At 40.2% G+C, this 18,291-nt stretch overlaps 1 protein-coding gene across 3 annotated transcripts in view; it reads left to right on the top strand.

Annotated features, from left to right (window-relative positions):
- Window positions 1–4,148: 4,148 nt before the first annotated feature.
- Window positions 4,149–18,291, top strand: part of Grik2 (glutamate ionotropic receptor kainate type subunit 2) — a 576,711-nt gene continuing 562,568 nt past the window's right edge. The window contains exons 1-2 of one of the 3 annotated variants that reach the window (XM_057753270.1): window positions 4,149–4,300; window positions 9,577–9,977. In XM_057753270.1, the coding sequence (XP_057609253.1) occupies window positions 9,863–9,977 (115 nt within the window). In that variant the 5' untranslated portion in view covers window positions 4,149–4,300; window positions 9,577–9,862. Of the gene's footprint in view, window positions 4,301–5,156; window positions 5,284–9,576; window positions 9,978–18,291 lie in introns of those variants that run through there. The other 2 variants (XM_057753255.1, XM_057753263.1) reach the window with 2 other exon arrangements.

Raw genomic sequence — 18,291 nt, 5'->3', positions numbered from 1 at the left:
ATTTCTTTTTTCTTTTTCTTTTTTTCTCTTCTTAAATGCTTTATTCATGGTTTTATAGTTTCTATTTTTTTTTTCTACTTAGAACTTTTTTTCCTTCAACTATACCCTTTTATCACTTTTCAGGTAACCACTGTAATGCCAACTAAGCACAAAGACAATGCCTATGTCCTGTGTCTCACAAAATAGCATACTCCTCACTGTTGCCTTCTCACCATGCCCTGCTTTGATTACTATTTTTTATTTTTCTCTGCAATACTCCTTCTTATTTTACATCTTACTTATTTTCTTATCTACTTTGCTGTATAGATCAAACTCTTATTGAGGGACATTTTCAAAAAGTGTTCATTGCTATTTTTTTCAGAACCTTAGAACATAAGTAATAGTATGTATTGGACTAATGTATCCAATGGCATTGAGAAAATGAATAAAAATCCCATGCATCAAGATAATATTTGGCTAGGCTTATGTAAGTTACTAATAGTTACATGTAATTTATGTCCAATTACACCAAACAAATAAATAAACAGAGCAAGGAGGGAGGGAGAGTGAGGGATGGAGAGAGGAGAGGAGGTATTAAGGAATCTTAAGAATTAGGTGAGAATCAGAATAGCTAGTCTCTAGTCTTGCAACTGTCATTAACAAACTCTGATTCTAAATACACATTTTCATCTTAATTCCCTCATTTGTCAGGTGATATTATTTGACCAGACTAGCACTGCTGTGCACTGCTAGAAAGCAGTATCATTTCTGCCACATTCTGAACAAGCCACTCTATTTCCTGTCAGTTTGGATTTTACTATTTGTAGAATGATGGCACTGGATAAGATGATTCAAAATAACCACCGTTCATTTCTGCATACAAGTTAACTTAGCCAGGTTGAAACAAAGCAAAGAGAAAACACCAAAATAAATCAACAGTGAGCTCCTTGAGTAGTCAAAAAGTGGTATGGAGTAGTCCTGTAGCCATCTTGGAAACTGGCTGACCTTTCCAAATATGGAAGATGCCCATAGGGCAGCTGAAGGCATAGATTTTTATTGTTTCTAAAATGGAAGTAGACTGTAAATCCTTGAATGTTTAACTCATATATTGTATAATATTAGTTAAAGACATGTTACATTATTTTATGCTCTGGAATATTTATTTAATGGTGCAAAAAATATTACATTATGTTTCATTTGTTTAACTCTGTGAAGCTGTATAATTTTGCCTTTCTGAAAAACCTAATTGGTTCAATGAAGAGTTGAATGGCCAATAGATAATTAGGCAAGAGAGAGAAATTGGCAAGGCTGGCATGCAGATAGAATAAATAGAAAAGAAGAGAGAACAGAAAGGAGTGAGAAAAGGAGGAGAGGAGGATGCTGGAGGTTCACCGCCCAGCCATACCTCCAGACATGGAATAAGAAGGAAAGAAAAGATATACAGAAACAGAGAAAGGTAAAAGCCCAGAGGCAAATGTAGACAGGATAATTTAAGTTAAGAAAAACTGGCTAGAAATAAGTCAAACTAAGGCCAGGCATTCATAAGTAAGAATAAGTCCCCATGTATTTATTTGGGAGTTGGGTTGTGGCTCCCCACCGATCATAGAAAAACAATGATAAAGAAAACAACTACACTAATAGATTTTTAAATAAATTATAAGAAATATCTTTGTAGCAGTAGAAGGGTTTAGACGGGTTAAGTGAACTTTACACTATAATGCTCTTTTGTCAATCTCCATTTTTCTTTAGAATCTAGACAACATTTGTCTTTTAAAGAAATACATTTGTCACATGCATAATTTTGATTTATTCCATTCTTCTCTCAACTCTTTCCCCCTTTTGCCTTGCTTTTGGTAGGGCTCCTTATATAGTCCTTTGTAAGTGTGAGCTTTGTCCTGGAAAAGAAATCCATAACTACATTCTAAGTTCACACACTCACTGAAAGAGATTAGTCCATAAGCCTTCCATCTCCAAATACAATGGGGGACAGAGTACATCAGTGGGGAAGGTTGATCCCAGCACCTTCATGCCAGCCTGTTTGTCAAATACTTAAAATGAAATAAGACACTGTCCCTGCTCCATGGACTCAGATCCACTGGCAAGCAGCTGGATGCCATTCACCTAACGATTTCCCTTGGATCTACCTGCAGGTGCCTTGTTTCCCTCTCCGAAAGGGGGTGTGTGGATATTAAGATGACATGGAGAGTGTCTTTGGCTAGTAGACAAGTTGTCTTCATTACTCTCATCGGGCAATGAGACTGAATGGAGCATTTTTTTTTCCCCCTGAGCCTGGCCCGAACTGTGCTGTGCTTGGAGGGCCTATTAGCCTGCAGGTCACAGCAGCTGGAGCCCAGGCGCCTGGAGTTGGTCACGCGTCTGTGCTGTCCGGTCCAGGATGCACAATGGAGTCATTGACTATTTATTTTCTTCATACAACAAGGCTGCTGTTGCCTTAATTACAGGAACCTTCTAGCCATCCCCGGGATCTTTAAACCACAAATGGACTCTCCATGCCACGAACTCTTCTCTGCCTAATTTAAGCGGTAGTCTCCCAGAGGCAGATAAGCACAGTAGGTGTGTGATGTGTGTGTGTGTGTGTGTGTGTGTGTGCACGTGGGCAGGCGCGCATGCATGTGCATGTGTGTGTTTAGTCTCGGAGAGGCAGCTAAACACAGTAAGTGTGTGGTGCGTGTGTATGCGTGTGCATGTGTGTTTGTTTGTGTGTGTGGGGGGGGGTGTAGAAGCCTGGGATGGTGAACAATTTCGGTGGTAGAGACTGAGGGTTTTGGTAGGACTGAATCAGATGCTAACCCAGTGTGTGAGGGGTAACAACACAGAGACAGGTCAGAAAAACAGATTTTACTCAATTTGATTTTCAGGAGTTGCAATGACTTCAGGGCAAAAATCACAGCAAAGGAACAAACGCTCCTCCGCAGCCTGTTGGGCTACTCTAGGGTAAAACCTGAGCTTCTCTGTTTCCAGACCTTCAGAATTAGACTGGCCTGCCACAGGGACTACAGCTGCCTCCAGCATCCACAGCGCCTAGGAATTCCACCTGGCCTCCTTCCTAGTACACTCCCTTTGCAATTTGTCTCCTGGGCGGATGTGCAGAGCCTGTTCAAGCTTGGCCGCTTTTAAACCTCCTGGAGAATAGTCGCTCACCAATGTACTCTGGAGAGAACTGCCAAGTCTCCACTCTAGTTAATATTGTAGGGCTGAGGATAAAGTAGCAATGGTATTGAATAGATGTTGACTTTTCTGACCCAGAGGAGCGCAAATCCGGGATTGTTTGCGGAAGCTAATCGCTCCCTCAGAGAAGCAGCAGGAGACTGGTGTGCTCCTTGCCTCCTGCCCCAACCCCTGACTCAGGGAAGCAAGCTTAGGGAAGACCATAGTACTCAGGCATCCCCTCTCACTGCCCATTAAAAACGTCTCTCTTATATATGCACTTTTCCCCAATGGTGGAGAAGAAGACCCCAGGTTCTGTGCCTGCTAAGTCTCAAATTTCCTCATCATTCAGGGATCTATTAGGGAGAGCAGCATCAGGTATTAAGGGGTTAGACCTGTGCAGAAATGGCCTGTCAGCTTTCTTATACTGGAAGTCCTCTTCTATGCTGACAGCGACCAGGAGTCACAGAAACTCATTTACCCTGCGATGGGATAGAAGTAGGAGCATAGATCAAGATGATCCCCACAAATCTCAAAGGGAAATGCAGTAGTTGAACCAAAAGGTTCACTTTGGAGACAATCAGCTGCTCTCCAGATGTTGGCAACAGAGAAGTCTTGTTGCCATGGTTTCGGGGCAGCATAAAAGAGGCCACCTAGAAGCAGACAGATTAAAATTTCTTATACCCGATGTAGCTTTTTAGAGGCAAGCAATTTCCTTGGCCCTTTTTACCTTACCCACTATCATCCTGAACTTCTCGGTCCCAGTTCCCCTATCCTTGGATGTGGATGTGCTGGTAGGGGACGAAATCAGTGCCGAGTGTTCTGGAAGCACTAGAAGGTCAACACCCAGAATTCTCCCACAAGAGGTCTTGAAATAAGGAGTGCATGGCGCGCCTGAGCTAGTATCAGTTGCGGGAAAGAAACGCGGCTCCTTTAAAGCAGGAGGCGAGGAACCCCCGCCAGGAGGCGTGTCTGTCTCCAGCGCCACTGCTGCGGCTCCACGGTCGCGGTCTCCTCCGCCGCCGTCACTCGCGCTCGCGCTGGCGGCTGCGTGGCTGAGGCTCGGAGCCCAGGACTTCCCGCTGGATCTCCTCCCGCCGTGGCTCCGGGGGTACCACCCCAGTCCCTCCCCGCCCTCTTCACCCAGCTCCAGGTAAGCAATCCTTGTTCGTGGAACCTCCCTGGAACTCATTCCCAAAGTGTTCGCTCTTGGTACGGAGGAGCCGGGAACCGCGGAGGATCGCTGACAACCAGGAGAAAAGGAAGAAGCGCAGCGGCACAGCACGGCTGAGTCTGTGCGCTCCAGGCACCTGCTGGATGCAGGTCTCCTGGAGGGCTTTGTCCCACTCGCTGCAGCTTTTCCCCGGTAGGATGCAAGTGGCTCATTTGACTGCAGGCGTGCTTGTATTTTCTACATAAAATATTTTAATAAGTGTCTAAGCCAGGAAGTGGCCTCAACTACTGGGACTCATGCTCAAGGCAAAGAGAAGAACAAGCAAGAAGCTGTGTGTCTGTGTGTCATAGCAACTCCTCATCCCTCTTTCGTCCACCAATCCTTGGATTGCCTTGATCCATAGCTCTGGACTGAGAAAGTAGAGACTTTAACAGAGGACAGTATTAAAAGCTTCAGAAAAAAAGAAGGAAGAAAGAAAAGAAGGAAGGAGGGAGGAAGAGAGAGAGGAGAGAGAGAGAGAGAGAGAGAGAGAGAGAGAGAGAGAGAGAGAGAGAGAGAGAGAGAGAGAGGAAGGAAGGAAGGAAGAGAAAAAAAACCTCTCAGGGCATCCTGTAGGGGTTAGGACTGGCTGCATCACCAAGGCGGATAATAAATGTTCAGAACTTTTAACCAACCACATTCCCCCGTATTTTTATCTTCAGGTGGATAGGAAGGACTGTGTGTGTGTGTGTGTGTGTGCGCGTGCGTGTGTGTGTGTGTGTGTGGGAGAGAGAGAGAGAGAGAGAGAGAGAGAGAGAGAGAGAGAGAGAGAGAGAGAGAGAGAGAATATCAAATAAGACTGGAGCTACTAAGATAATGATTTGGATTTAGAGGTTGGATTGAGAGGTTGCAGAATGTTAGGAACTACCTTCTGGTAAGGAAAGGAACAGACTACCTTTTTAGCATTTCTTCATCTTCATACTGTAAGTATTCTCTCATCGAAATTATCTATAGATTGATTCTTTTCATCTCATGAGATAGGAATAATTCACGTGAATAAGTCTGCAGTTTAGCTGCTAGAAGATGTGCAATTATATTTCAATTTGTAGTTGTTTTAGTTCCTTACTTTATAACTTTGTAGAACACATTCATGCAGCAATCAAGTAAGCTAATCAAATCCCAGTGACCTTAGAAACTTACATGTTAAAGAAATTGAAATATGTAGGGGAAGGTAATACAGAAATGACTAAAGGCTAAAACACCTATGTCTTTTCTTTTAAATTTAAATCTACTGAAGATTGTGCATGCTGAATTTTAAAGAAAAGATCTTTACAGGCATAAATTAATTTGATTCATTCTCTTAATTAAGATACATTTTCAGCATCTAAACAGTAATTAAAGTGTAAATATTATTAACTACCAACATAGCAGAATGTTAGTAGAAGAAGTGATAATGTGTTTAGAATCCTAAAGAATGGCATAGTAATCATAGTTAGGGTGGATCACATAGTATGCAACAGTGTGATTCCAACAGATCTCTGCCTAAGACTTTATTCTGTGCCCCCTTTAATGTTATGGTTGAGGAAGCTGTTTATTTTAGCTAAACCTCAACACAATAGGCCACTTGCATGGAATAGTGCCTTAGGTGTTACTATAAGATGAGGTTTCTCAAATGCCTCATAACAACAGGACAGTAATGTGAGGTCAAGTGGAAGTCTCTCACTTGTTTGAGAAAATTAAAAACACTACACATATGACATGGAAGAACCTTAGAGCTTTGAAATTCAGATTGTGCTAGAATAAACATTTGCTTTTTGTAGCCAAAGGTATAGGAATTGTCTGTTAAAGGTTCTGCTATAAGGATTATTACACGTTTGCTCATGCCCCAGCAGGTGGCAGCTAACTAGAATATGATTCATTTTCACCAGGAGACTAAGAAACTAAAATTGCTTCTCAAGTAATAGTGCCCAAGAATAAGAGGTCATTAGTGTCAGGTAATACAAAATGCAGTGAAAGATGAAGCTAACGCCTTCTGTCGCTCTCATTGATGTTGTTGTGTTGCTGTAGGAACAAGATTTGCATGAATGTGATATACATTTTCTTCCTTTATTATTCACCATAGGCTTGGTAGTTTTTTCATAACAGTCTTCTTTCATATTTTAAGTCTTTCTTCTTGACATAGCTTCTCTCTGTGTGAGTATATATGTGTGTGCTTACAATTTTTCATTTCTGCTTTGACCTTGGAACCCTCACAGCTTTAGCTCCTAGCAATAAAGATTGCCATGTGATTGAAATAACTGCACAGCAAATGGATCTATAGGATAAAGCACACAATTTTCACTACTTTTAAATATAAATGATCACTGAAAGTCTAAATAAAGTATTTTTCGTTTTCTATTAAGAAATAAGCAAATACAGAACTGGCATATTTTAAGGTAATTTAATGTGATCAACAAAATACTTAATAGCTATTAACACTAAGAACTGTAATTATAGTGTCAGTATTGAGGAGATTCTTGCAATAACTTCAAAATATCCATATAACAACCAAGGCATCTCCTACATCATCACATAATTTGTTGTCTTTGAAAGGTAAATTATTGAATTGTTGCTGTTGGTCTGAAGAGTGAAGCTTAGGAAGAAAGGATGGAATTAATCTATTTCACCCTCTAACAGATGGAAATCTGGAGGTGGGCAATTAAACGTGATAACTAATTGTACATTTCAGAAATGTCTTAAGCCACTGAATATTGACAGCATGTTTCAGAATCCAAAATTCTTCCATGCTATTTTTTTTTTTTTGGCATGAGGAAACAAGTTCTTTAGTCTTCATGAGGGACTTCACAGCGAATGTTAGTGGCTTTTTGTATGCCCTGGAAAGCAATCACTGGGTATCTCAGGCATGTTAAACAATCCATTACTCACATTAAAAAATACACTTAACATAGTTCACAAAATTGATTTCTTGACAATATATTCTTTAACGAGTCAAACTACTTGACTCTGTAATAGAAATATGCATACTGTCACTTCAAATGGCACTCTATCCATTTATTTTACCAGTTTGAATATCAGAGGAAATCCATGCCCGAAGTGCTGTCCGAGGTTCTGAATAAAGGTTTGTCCCTGGTATTGAAGAAGTCCAGCTGGACAGGTGGAATTGCTGTTATATTAAAGCTTTTCAACTTAATTGTTGGATGCAAATGAAATCAATTGACAATATGTATAAATTGGCTCTTTGGAGACCACTTATTAGTAAAGAAAATTTACATTAGACTTTTTTTTAGCAGTTTATTTTGTGTGAGTTTCATAAAACCAAAGCTTTTCTTTTTCACTTTCCCACTAAACATCCAATGATGATGGCACATGAGCAGCTGAGAATGCTAGATGTAAGTAGAATGATGACAAAGTCTATGACAAATACTGTTATGGTAAAAGAATTAATGAACAAAAATTGTGGTACAGTGTGTTTACTCTGGTTCCACAAAACGCCAGCTACATTGCAAAAATTGCAGAAATTTGATTAGTCACAACTGAACATGCTATTTTCAGGTAGCTGATATCAATTATATTGGGAAATGAAAACAAACAAGAATATGTATTTTCCCTGGCTGATGTTATTATTTCTACTAGGGTGAAGACTGAAAATGAACTAATAGAATGGAATAAATGAGACAGCAAATACAAGACAGGACATGTTGGTCTTTAACGTATTTTATAAGTGATGTTTCAAACATGGACTGAAGGAGTCGCTAGATACCTTTGGTTTCAGCACTAGGCCTTCCTTTTAAAGTGCTCAAATAGTGGAATTGTTTGACGGGATTGCCTACTAGATTGCCGAACTAGCTATTCATGATACTTATTTTTGACACTGCAGTTATGCCTCCATCTTTTAAAAAATCAATGTCTCTTAGTGCATCTGAAAATGTAGATTTTTTTTCAATCAGAATTTAATTAATAGTATCTTATGAAAATATAGATACTAAAAGTCAGTATGATGAATATATTGTGGTATCTTCTTACAATGTCGAAACAACATAACCATAAGTAATTAATAAGAACTTAATTAACACTCAAACCACTCCTTTAAAATTAGGTATTCTTCAGTATGATGCAATCTTATAACTTTTAGAAGGTCGAACTTATGCCCTATTTGTTGATAATGAACAGAGATTCATAGTAAAGCACAAGTTCAATAATTTGCCCTTTGCACTTCTTAATAAGGTTAAAGTGTCATCGATGGCATTGTTATTGCTTTGCTCATTAGCTCTTCCTACTAATTTAAATGGTAGTAGTGGATTTGGAGCTAACTGTACTACTTGTGAAGTATATTGCCTATTTCTGCAAATTTTCATATTAAAAGAAGTGCACATTTCTATACTTTTACCTTGAATAAATTTCTACTTGTGACAGTCCGGGGGGGGGGTGAAATGAGTTTAAATATTTTCATCAGAAAAATAGTCGATGACAAGACGTTTTTAGACAAAAGTTTGATTCTATATTCCAGTTTTAAAAGAAAAAATAATTTTAAAAAGATAAAATGTGCGTACAAAACCTCTGGAATCTGCTGCTGCAGCTCAAAGCCCATTATCTTTGTACAAGATTATTTCAGTTATGATAAATGAGTTGAAAAAATGATTCCCCCATTTCCTCCCGAAAGTCCACCTGAGGAAATATCTCTTTACTAATCAAGGAATATGTCACTCAAGTTTTCAAAAAACAGATTCAACTCTCCAATTGCATCGCACTTATTATCCCATTTAATCTTTTCTATTCAGATTTAAAAATATAAGACTCCTTCAGCTTAATAGGAAGTTAGATTGACAGCACAGTTCCCTCTTTTAGAGCACATCCTTTTTAAAAATACAACTCCTAGACAAAGTGACTTTGACTTAGTCAATTATTAAAATTCATCAGCTGATTGTAAGAAGTGTGTTTGCATACGCCAGACACTTTCTGCAGGGTCTTACTGAAAATCAAAGCAATTTTCATCGCATCACGTAAATAAATCTTCCTTTTTGGCTACTCAAGGCGAGCTATCAGAACGGTTGCATAATATATATTGAGAAGCTCAGTGGCAGGAAGCAGCTATCTCAATTTTTCTCACTTTATCTTGGCTTAACGTCAGAAGCTGTGCAGCAGTGCAGTGGAATAAGGGCCTGGCGAAACCCTTGCCAGCAAAGCGCCCTTTGTGTTGGGACTGTGGCTGGCTTTCGACACCTAGTCGTTGCAAGGCTGGACTTCCTATTGATTTTCCTTTTCTTGTGCTCTCCCAGGCTCGCGTGGCTGGACATTGTGCTTACTGGATTTCTTCCGGATGCTCCCCAACTAACATGGATGTCCCACCATCCCTTGCAGTGGAAGCTTGCTCCTTGGTGCAGTGAGTGAAGAACATGCAGCGACTGCTAATGGGTTCGGGAAGCGGAGACTCCTTCCTCTTTCTGTGACCATGCCGTGATTGTGTCTGCGGTCACTACTCCACGAATCCTTCTTCTTGTCCAAGCCCGGAGCCTAACGCTAGATCGGGGAAGTGGGTGCCGCGCGCGCAGGCACGGAAACATCATGAAGATTATTTCCCCGTTTCTAAGTAATCTAGTCTTCAGTCGCTCCATTAAAGTCCTGCTCTGCTTACTGTGGATCGGATATTCGCAAGGAACCACACATGTGTTAAGATTCGGTAAGATTCCCGGTATCTCACCACTGCCTGTGTGGGCTCCGAGGCGCCGGATGTAAACAGGCAGTCGCTCTGCTTGGCGTGGGCTTGCTGCTCCCAGACCTGCTCCCTCCCTGGTTTTAGAGACCGCCCCCTGCTTTCATTTATCCTCTCTTTTTATCTTCATTTTATTTTGGGCCCCGAGAGGGTAAAGGAGGTGCTAGTTTGTGGAACTATTTATTGGCCGACAGATCGCTTCACCGTAGCCTGCCATAGGGACAGCGGTGATGGGGCATGACCAGCCTAGGATGCTTTGGTTTCCCTGGGAACCCTCCAGCTGTCTGGGTGTCACGGTCTGAGCCAAAGTGAGCGCTAGGGCTGGCAAACCAGAAGCATGTGCTACTGATGAGTTAATGTCTGGTAACTCTTTCATGAGTTGCATCTGTCCGCTTCTGCCCAGACCTGCCTAGGTTCTCACTTGCAAACCCAGGGCACTGTCCTGATTTCTTCTGTATGCAAAGCTTATTATTGGTCAATTTAATCTTTTTCTTTCGTTGGTGGTCTTTTTCATATGCAGAGCTTTAAGAAATAGTGCTATATAATTTAAGGCTTTATTTCATAGTGGGAAGATGCACTCAGTGCAGCGAAATAGCGACTCATGGCAAGCTTCTTGTTTGTTTTGTTTTTTAACTTGCTGAGTTCTTTCACAGCTCTCCCTCCCTGTTCTCGCCTCATACAGAATTCCAACCTAATAAATAAGGAATAGTAGTAACTGGAGGCAATGGTGCCAGGGAGGAGGGGAGAGTGTGGTTCTAAGTGCATCTTTGTTTCACTCTGACATGTATAAAAATCCTATATAGTTACATTTGAGGATTTATAATTTTTCTAAAAACCTAGGCTTCTTTTTCTCTTGAAAGAAAATCAAAAAGTGAGCTTCCAGTACAGTCACTAGTCAGGAGGTCTGCTTGAAGGAAATTAAATGTAGGAAATGCTCAGCTGCTTTGGATGACCAGTGGGATATTTTCAGTGAGCTGGGAACTCATCAAGGAAAGTTCCCTAAAAAAGGGCATTGCAAAAGAGGAGAAAGTCAACAGGGCTCGAGCGCCCCACTCTAGGTGCCTTCTCTGTCAGCTCTAAGAGGATCTAAGCCAGAAAGGGTAGGGCATAATTCAGAGTATGCATCTTTGAAATAAAAGTAGACACATTAAGTTTTCTGTCTGATATATAGCCGAGGTTCCCTGTACCTTCTGTAACACTAGTATCATCTATTTTTCCAAAGTGATCCTTCTCTCATGCTAAAATTCACTGTCTTCCCCAAGTGAAAATAAAGTAGAAATACTTCTACATATATTTGAAAATGTAGCCCCCTCTTCATATGTCATCTAGAGTCAAAAAGACTAGTAATAACATGAGACAATAGAGTATATCTAGATTCTGGCTTGAGTATTTTCCTGCTTTCTTCAGTCTTTAGATGGTACTTAAGCATGTTGCTCATAGCAACAAGCATCCACAGGAATGCTTGCTTCTTTAAACAGGATTAAAGAAGTCCCTATATTCCTGGGAACTGTGTGTGAAGATATGTATGGTATGTGTGCCACAGCAATTTGGTCATTAGCACGGGACATGCTATACATGGAATCCCCACCCCCAAATAATTTTCAAACCAAAGTACTTAAACAATTGTGTATGTCATCTCATGTGTGTTCAAGAATGAGTATGCATTGGTACGAATGTACATGAATGGGGGAAGGATGAAGTGGGGCCTGAAAACTGCTACTAATGCTCTTGAAGATTTAATTATTGCTGTTCTAGTCCTGTAGCACAATATTTGCTGAATCATTAGATTGTTACATTTGCTGATCATTTCATATCTTCATATTAAAAATTTGGTGTCTGTGGCAGTGTAACAGCTTTCTAAAAGAGCACACACACAAGAGCCTAGATTCTTGGGAAAACTATAAATCCTTCTAAAACGAAACACACACACATGCACGCAGCACACAGTTTTCCTAGACAAACTCTAAAAATGTCCTTAAGAAACAGGGAACTAGGTGAAGACCTCCGAATCAGTCCCTTCACACCTGAGACCAACATTCTACTTTATAGATGATTTCTGTTTCTACATTATCATCAAATGTCTTCCACCTGGAGATCGATGTTCTCTAAATCTGACTTGATTCATCAGGAAGGATTGTGTACAGTTGTAATCATTGGAACATTTCCCTGTTGAGACTATTTTGATGCAGTGGTGGGAGTTTTATTTTCTTCCAGTGTAAAAAAGTACTGAGTGGATTGGGTGTTTAGTTAAGCTCTTATGCATGCCTGTAGAAAATGTTTATTTTAAACTTTGACTCTGAAGTTCAACCATCGCTGGCCTCCTGCCCTAGGAGGAAAGGGCTGGGATTGTTATTGGGCAGCTGCGCTTGAGCAGTGGCGGACAGCTAGGTATGAGTGAAAGCCATAGTCTTGCCTCAGACCTCTCCCAGAGCCTGCTTAGAGTGAGGCTACAGTCTGTCCGGGAGAAAGGCTTGGGGCTGCCGGCTTCTGGCGCTTCTGCTTGGCACTATGGCAACCGGGAAGCTGACTTGAGGCCACCCTAGCTTTTCTTTCCCCCAACTGATGATGAAAATTCACCTTCATTAATCTCTGTGCCCTTCTTCTCCCTGCTCCCAAAAGACTTGCCCCTTTCCTCTTCCTATCACCTCCAGGAAAGGTAGCTCAGGGTTTCTTGATCCTGGAGTACCTTCTTTTCCCTGCCTTCTCTAAGCCAACCTCTCCCTCAGTCTTTTCTCTCCCCGCCCCCAAACCTTGGAGCTGCAATGACGTGGGAGGGGTTCGGAGTGGGATTTCGCTATTGTTATCTTTGATTTGAACACAGCGACTTTCTAGGACCAAAGAAAACTTTGTAGCTGCACCCAGGAGCAACCCTTTCTTTCCGCAAGGCCGGACTTTGGGCACTGTGTACTGTGTTAGTAGCTGCTATGCAAATTACTCTGCAGTGCTGACCCCTGGGTACTTTCCCAAAGCTGTAAGGCCTTATGAGGTAGTGAGGGAGAGCACCCAAATGTTGCCTAGGTGTTACCTAATGGCCAATGGGGCTGAGAGGCCTGGACATAGGGGTTTCTTATCTTGGGTCCTGGGGTTTCATTACCTTGGAACCTCAGACATAACTTGGCTTCTTCAGAAGGTGCCCCCCCCCACCCGGGTGTGGAGGAGGGCGTGTTTTCCAGGGGAGAGGTTGTGCTGCTGAAAGTCAGGCCCCTCAGTCCAGGTCAGGTCAGATATCTGCAGCCTGCTGGATTGGGCACAAAGCCCACCACTGCCCCCAGGCTTTTCACCAAACCTTGCACCAGCGGCCACACTCCACTGGCCAGCCATATGGAAATGAGATATCTTTGTTCTAAGAGCTGACCAACAGGATGCCCAAGTGGGTGTGTTCCTCTGAGTGAGTTTCTGGAGCCACAGTTTTACCTAAGACGTTTCTTCTATTACTTAAGAGGGCTCTTCTCTTCCGGCTGCTTCTCTTCTGCTCTGTTCCCAGTCCCCAAAGATTCAGCTGCGAACAGACTTCATTACTGCCCTGGTTAATCTCTTTGAATTTTGGCTTGTTTGTGCATCCTCTTTATTGTCACCACACCCCAAACTGCTACTCTCTCTGAACTTGAGGTTCGATTATTCATTCTTAACCCGCATTGCTATTTAGGACGCTGGGAGCACAGACATTAACCAAAACCTTGAAACTGAGCGGTTTCTCCAAAATAGCCTTTTCGAATAAGGTGAACAAATAAATGGTCTGTCACTCCTTACTATGTGACGTTTTTGCTTTTTTTTTTTTTAAAGCCAGTCCGCGGATTGTTTTTGTTAAAAAATTTCCGAGTTTATGTCTTCCTCCCAGATTTGCTGTGATTTTTTTTTTTTTTTTTTTTTGGCACTACACTTCAGCCAGCTGTTAGCCACTGCCCCAGTTTTGCATACGTGGTGCACAAGCCCTAGGTGAAGACACAGCCAGGAGCAGTCCACTAGTTTAAAAAATAAAATAAAAACACTTCGGAAGGAAAGAAAACAGTTCTTGTGGAATTTTTCCTGTACTCTCAGAGACAAGACTTTCTGGCAGATATACTTCAACATCTAGGAACTGAGTGCAGTTGACTGAGAGCTGGGAAGCTGCCACTCTCCACAAGTTCTTTGAAAGAGATTTTTCTTCCTTTGGGAGGTAAAGTGGGAGGGAAGGAGGAGTGGCCTTATGTCTAGGAGTTTGAAAACTGACTCTTGAGAGAGGAGATGGGAGTGATAGCAGCCAGTATCTCTGAAAAAGATAACACTTGGTCACCTGAGCTCTGGATGGCAGGTGAGGAAAATCTGCTAAAATCACCAATTGAGGGTGCATTTTTCTAAAGATTCCCCCTTTCTGAAAACTTCTAGCTTAGTTTCAAAGCGTCAAAGAATAACTTGATATGATCCATCAAGGGAGGCACAATCATTTCAGAAAACGACTTTGAGAAATGATCTTTCTGTCTTCCAGAAACCGCTCTCCACCCAGTCACATGGAACTCAGCAGTATTTTCTAGCTTTGTAGCGTTGTCTTTCAGAAGTGAACAAGGGTTTATATATCGATGGACAGTTTTTTCAGAGAAGTTTGGCTTTTGGTTCAATTTAAGTGATCAGTAAAGCGTGTTTATTCTCAGATTCTATACTGACACTGTTTCAACATTTATTCTGCAAGAAAAGTTAATTTAAACTGCTTTCACATGAAGGGAAAAAATACTATAGATCAGTGGTTTCTCAACTTTCCTAATGCTTTGACCTTTTAGTACGGTTCCTTGTGCTGTGATAACCTCAAGTATAAAATTATTTTTGTTTCTACTTCATAACTATAATTTTGCTACTATTATGAAATAATATTTTTGGAGATAAAGGTTTGCTAATGGAGTCATGACCCACAGGTTGAGAACCACTCACTACTCTAGCAGTATTGATTATCAGAAATTTTCAAATTTATTCCCAGATTATAGTGCCATCTATAATAAGATAACATAATCTCTTATGGTGTTTAGTTATCATAATTTCTGATAAATAAAATGCTTTTCTTGTTTATGCTACAAATGTAACATTTACCTGGATGAATAAATTCATGTGTTTAGGATTTTACTCTGCTACTATAGCCTCAACTCTACATATTTCTTGAAAATTTTAATGTCCATTTTAAAATAGAGTCAAATATAGTTTAATGCCTTTCAAATGTGTGAACTTAAATTACTTTCAGCTGCATGCATAGTACTTGAGGTGTGCAGATCCTTTTACTATGGTGGTACCATGTGTTAGGATGCAGGTATTTTATTTGTTTATTTGTTTGTTTGAGTAATGAAGATTTATCTTTTTGTAGTTCAGTTATTAAAGTATTAAAAGTGGTCTGAATGAATCTTAAATTATAAGTCTTGGCATGAAATAGAAAGTCAAAAGACCACCAGAGAGGTAGGAAGTAGGTGCGCATCGTCATTCTTGATGAGTCTAGATTAAACACTGGAAAGGTAGACGTCTATCTGATAACGTCATATGGCTTCCTGTTTTTCTTTGCTGCTTCTGCTGACAATTGTGTAAGGTAATTAAATTGGCTGATTGAAGTCACAGTGGTCATGGGGCGATAAAGACCATTTGGATTTAATGGAATTTAAAACAACAGAGCACTGAACACAACTCTTACCGAACAAGAATTTTAATGGCCCATTCAGGGTGCTGACTAAATAGAAAGCCCTTAACAAGTTTAATTGAAAGGGCAAAGCAGATTAGCACTATATAGTCTTTATGGTTGAAGATTGGGGAATTAAAATTATCCCTTTAAAAGACTCATTAATGCATTATCAAGATTTAATGTAGGTTAAATAAGTCTTCTTTAGACCTTCTTCATGTACTGTGAACCTAGGTTTAGGACTGAGTTTCAATAAAGAAATATTTTTAAGATGACTTAATAAATGGAATTACAGGTCTCTCTCATCTTAAAAGCTAAGAACATTTTAGAGTTTTGATTATATAAAACGTGTAAAGGGTAAGTTTTCAGGATGAATCTTTTATTTGTTGTAGTGTAAAACAAAACAAAGCAAGCAAACAAGCTTGATTTCTCTTTGCAAGTTTTGAAGTGATCATTTTTTTTTCCTTAGAAACAAAGCTTGTTTGTCATAGTGAAGCTAGAGATGGCAAAGAAAGCTTTGCCTTCTGCGGTTTCATGACAGTAACAGTAACAAATATTGGTCCCAATTGTTTTGTCTTTGAAATACTGACCTTTGTCTTAAGGAAACATTTGCAATCTGTTTAACACTTCAGTCACTAAAGTTTAGTGCCTCCATATTCTTCTGCCAAAAGAACAATTTCTTGATTTGCATTGGAAAATTTCAGGTGTGGTGGTCAGTCTCAAGATAAAATCAAGATTCTGCCATTTGGCCTCTTGTGAGTTTATTCATTCCCCTTGATTCATGTTACCTAACAAGGTCTACTTGTTACCAATTCTTTTGATATTTCCAGAAAATATTCCGTGTGTAAGGATCCAAAATTTTAATTGTACACGGTTTTGGATATTGTTTTAAAAATCTGATTTGGACAAATTCAAGCCGTGTAGCAGCAGGTAGGCTAGCTCCCCATAGTCTCCTGCTTTCATTTCCCAGCCTATCCAATATTATTCAAGTTTTCTAAGCCTCACCCGATCTTCTCATCAACATAAGTAAAGAAATGTATCTGCCTTTTGGCTCACATCTGTAACACCAAACAATTAGCTACTCTGATAAAAAAAAATTAATCTTAGTAATGTGAGTAGGTGGCTTGAGAAGACCCATTAGGCCTTCCTTTGAGATTTTACTTTTTAAATTTTGTTTTAGTTTTGAATTTGAGCACTGAAGATTTTGTTCAAAGATGGTGGTGCTCAAATTTAATTTTGTTCTTAGGTGTATTTCTATTGATCAATTTAAATAATTTATTCTTCAATTAAAAACTGAAAAGTCCCTCCCATATTTTGTAGAGTGCCGGGTTACTCTAGCCAGCAAGGCCATATGTGAAAATCTGAAAAATTGTCTGAGGTTTTTTCTTTCAGACATTTTCCCTCCTGGTGTATGAAATTTGATCAGCAGCTCTTTTTGACTAAGTATTCCCTGTCTCCCTTGGTCTTGTTTTTTTTTTTTTTTTTTGGTTTTTCGAGACAGGGTTTCTCTGTGGTTTTGGAGCCTGTCCTGGAACTAGCTCTTGTAGACCAGGCTGGTCTCGAACTCACAGAGATCCACCTGCCTCTGCCTCCCAAGTGCTGGGATTAAAGGCATGCGCCACCACCACCCAGCTCCTTGGTCTTATTTTAACAGAAGTATATTCAGGAAGAGAAGGTACGTAGTCCCAAGACTGTGCAGTTAGGATGAATTTATTAGATCAACTGATCCAATGTATGACAGAGATGCTCAGATACAAAAGGTCCTGGGTGCAGAGGGGAGTGTGGAGTGATTAGCACTGATAGGAATTGGAGGCTGAGATAGACAGCAACTAAATGATATGATTTCTAGGTTCATTACCACATACCTTAGAGTTTTGCAAATTTATCTTTGTTATTACTTTTAGTCCAAATCTTTGAGTATTTGTGATTATTTTAAATAAGATGTCAATGATATTATACAGACATATTTAACAAACCTTCAATGCTTTCTGAATTTTTTAAAAAATCAGCCAGTTTAGTTTCTATCATTGAATTAATTAAGTGAGCATTTGGAAGGTATTGCATCTAGCTTTCATTTCTAACTTTAGCTCACCTTTCTTCTATGCTCTGGGGATAATGCTTGTTTTAAATGATAAAATAAACAAAACAGATATTAAAGAAAACTTCCACTTTTGAAGTCCAGCATATTCATAGATATTTGGCCTCTGGGATTGACTTTGATCTTTATTTTTAGTTGCTAAAGCATTTGCATGAACAGTACAGCAGCCCCTCATAAGTTCAAACCCTTTCTTTCCTAGAATGGAGAAATGAAATGGGAACTCTCAAGATAAATGGAAGCTATAGGATGCTAAATTACCTGAAGCAAGCAGACTTCAGAGAGCAAGTCTAGTGTTCTATGTTTCGAGATGAATCAACAGGGACAGTTAAGCAGCCGGCTCATGATGTGTCAGGCTTTTGAGCAGCCTAGTGATGCTTTCACTGAATTATGACATTTTCTCAGTGCACTTTCTGCCTCCCTCTGCTTTACACATTTTGAGGGAAATTAATGGATTGCATTAGCTTCCTGTACTTTGTTGCCCACCTTTCTTTCACAGAACACTCCAACAGGTTGTTTTCTTTTATAGTTCTTCTCATACCTGCTTTTGTTTTCCT

This window comes from Chionomys nivalis, chromosome 2, assembly GCF_950005125.1.
Source record: "Chionomys nivalis chromosome 2, mChiNiv1.1, whole genome shotgun sequence".
NCBI lineage: Eukaryota > Metazoa > Chordata > Mammalia > Rodentia > Cricetidae > Chionomys > Chionomys nivalis.
This window is presented reverse-complemented; position numbering and strand designations above follow the sequence as displayed.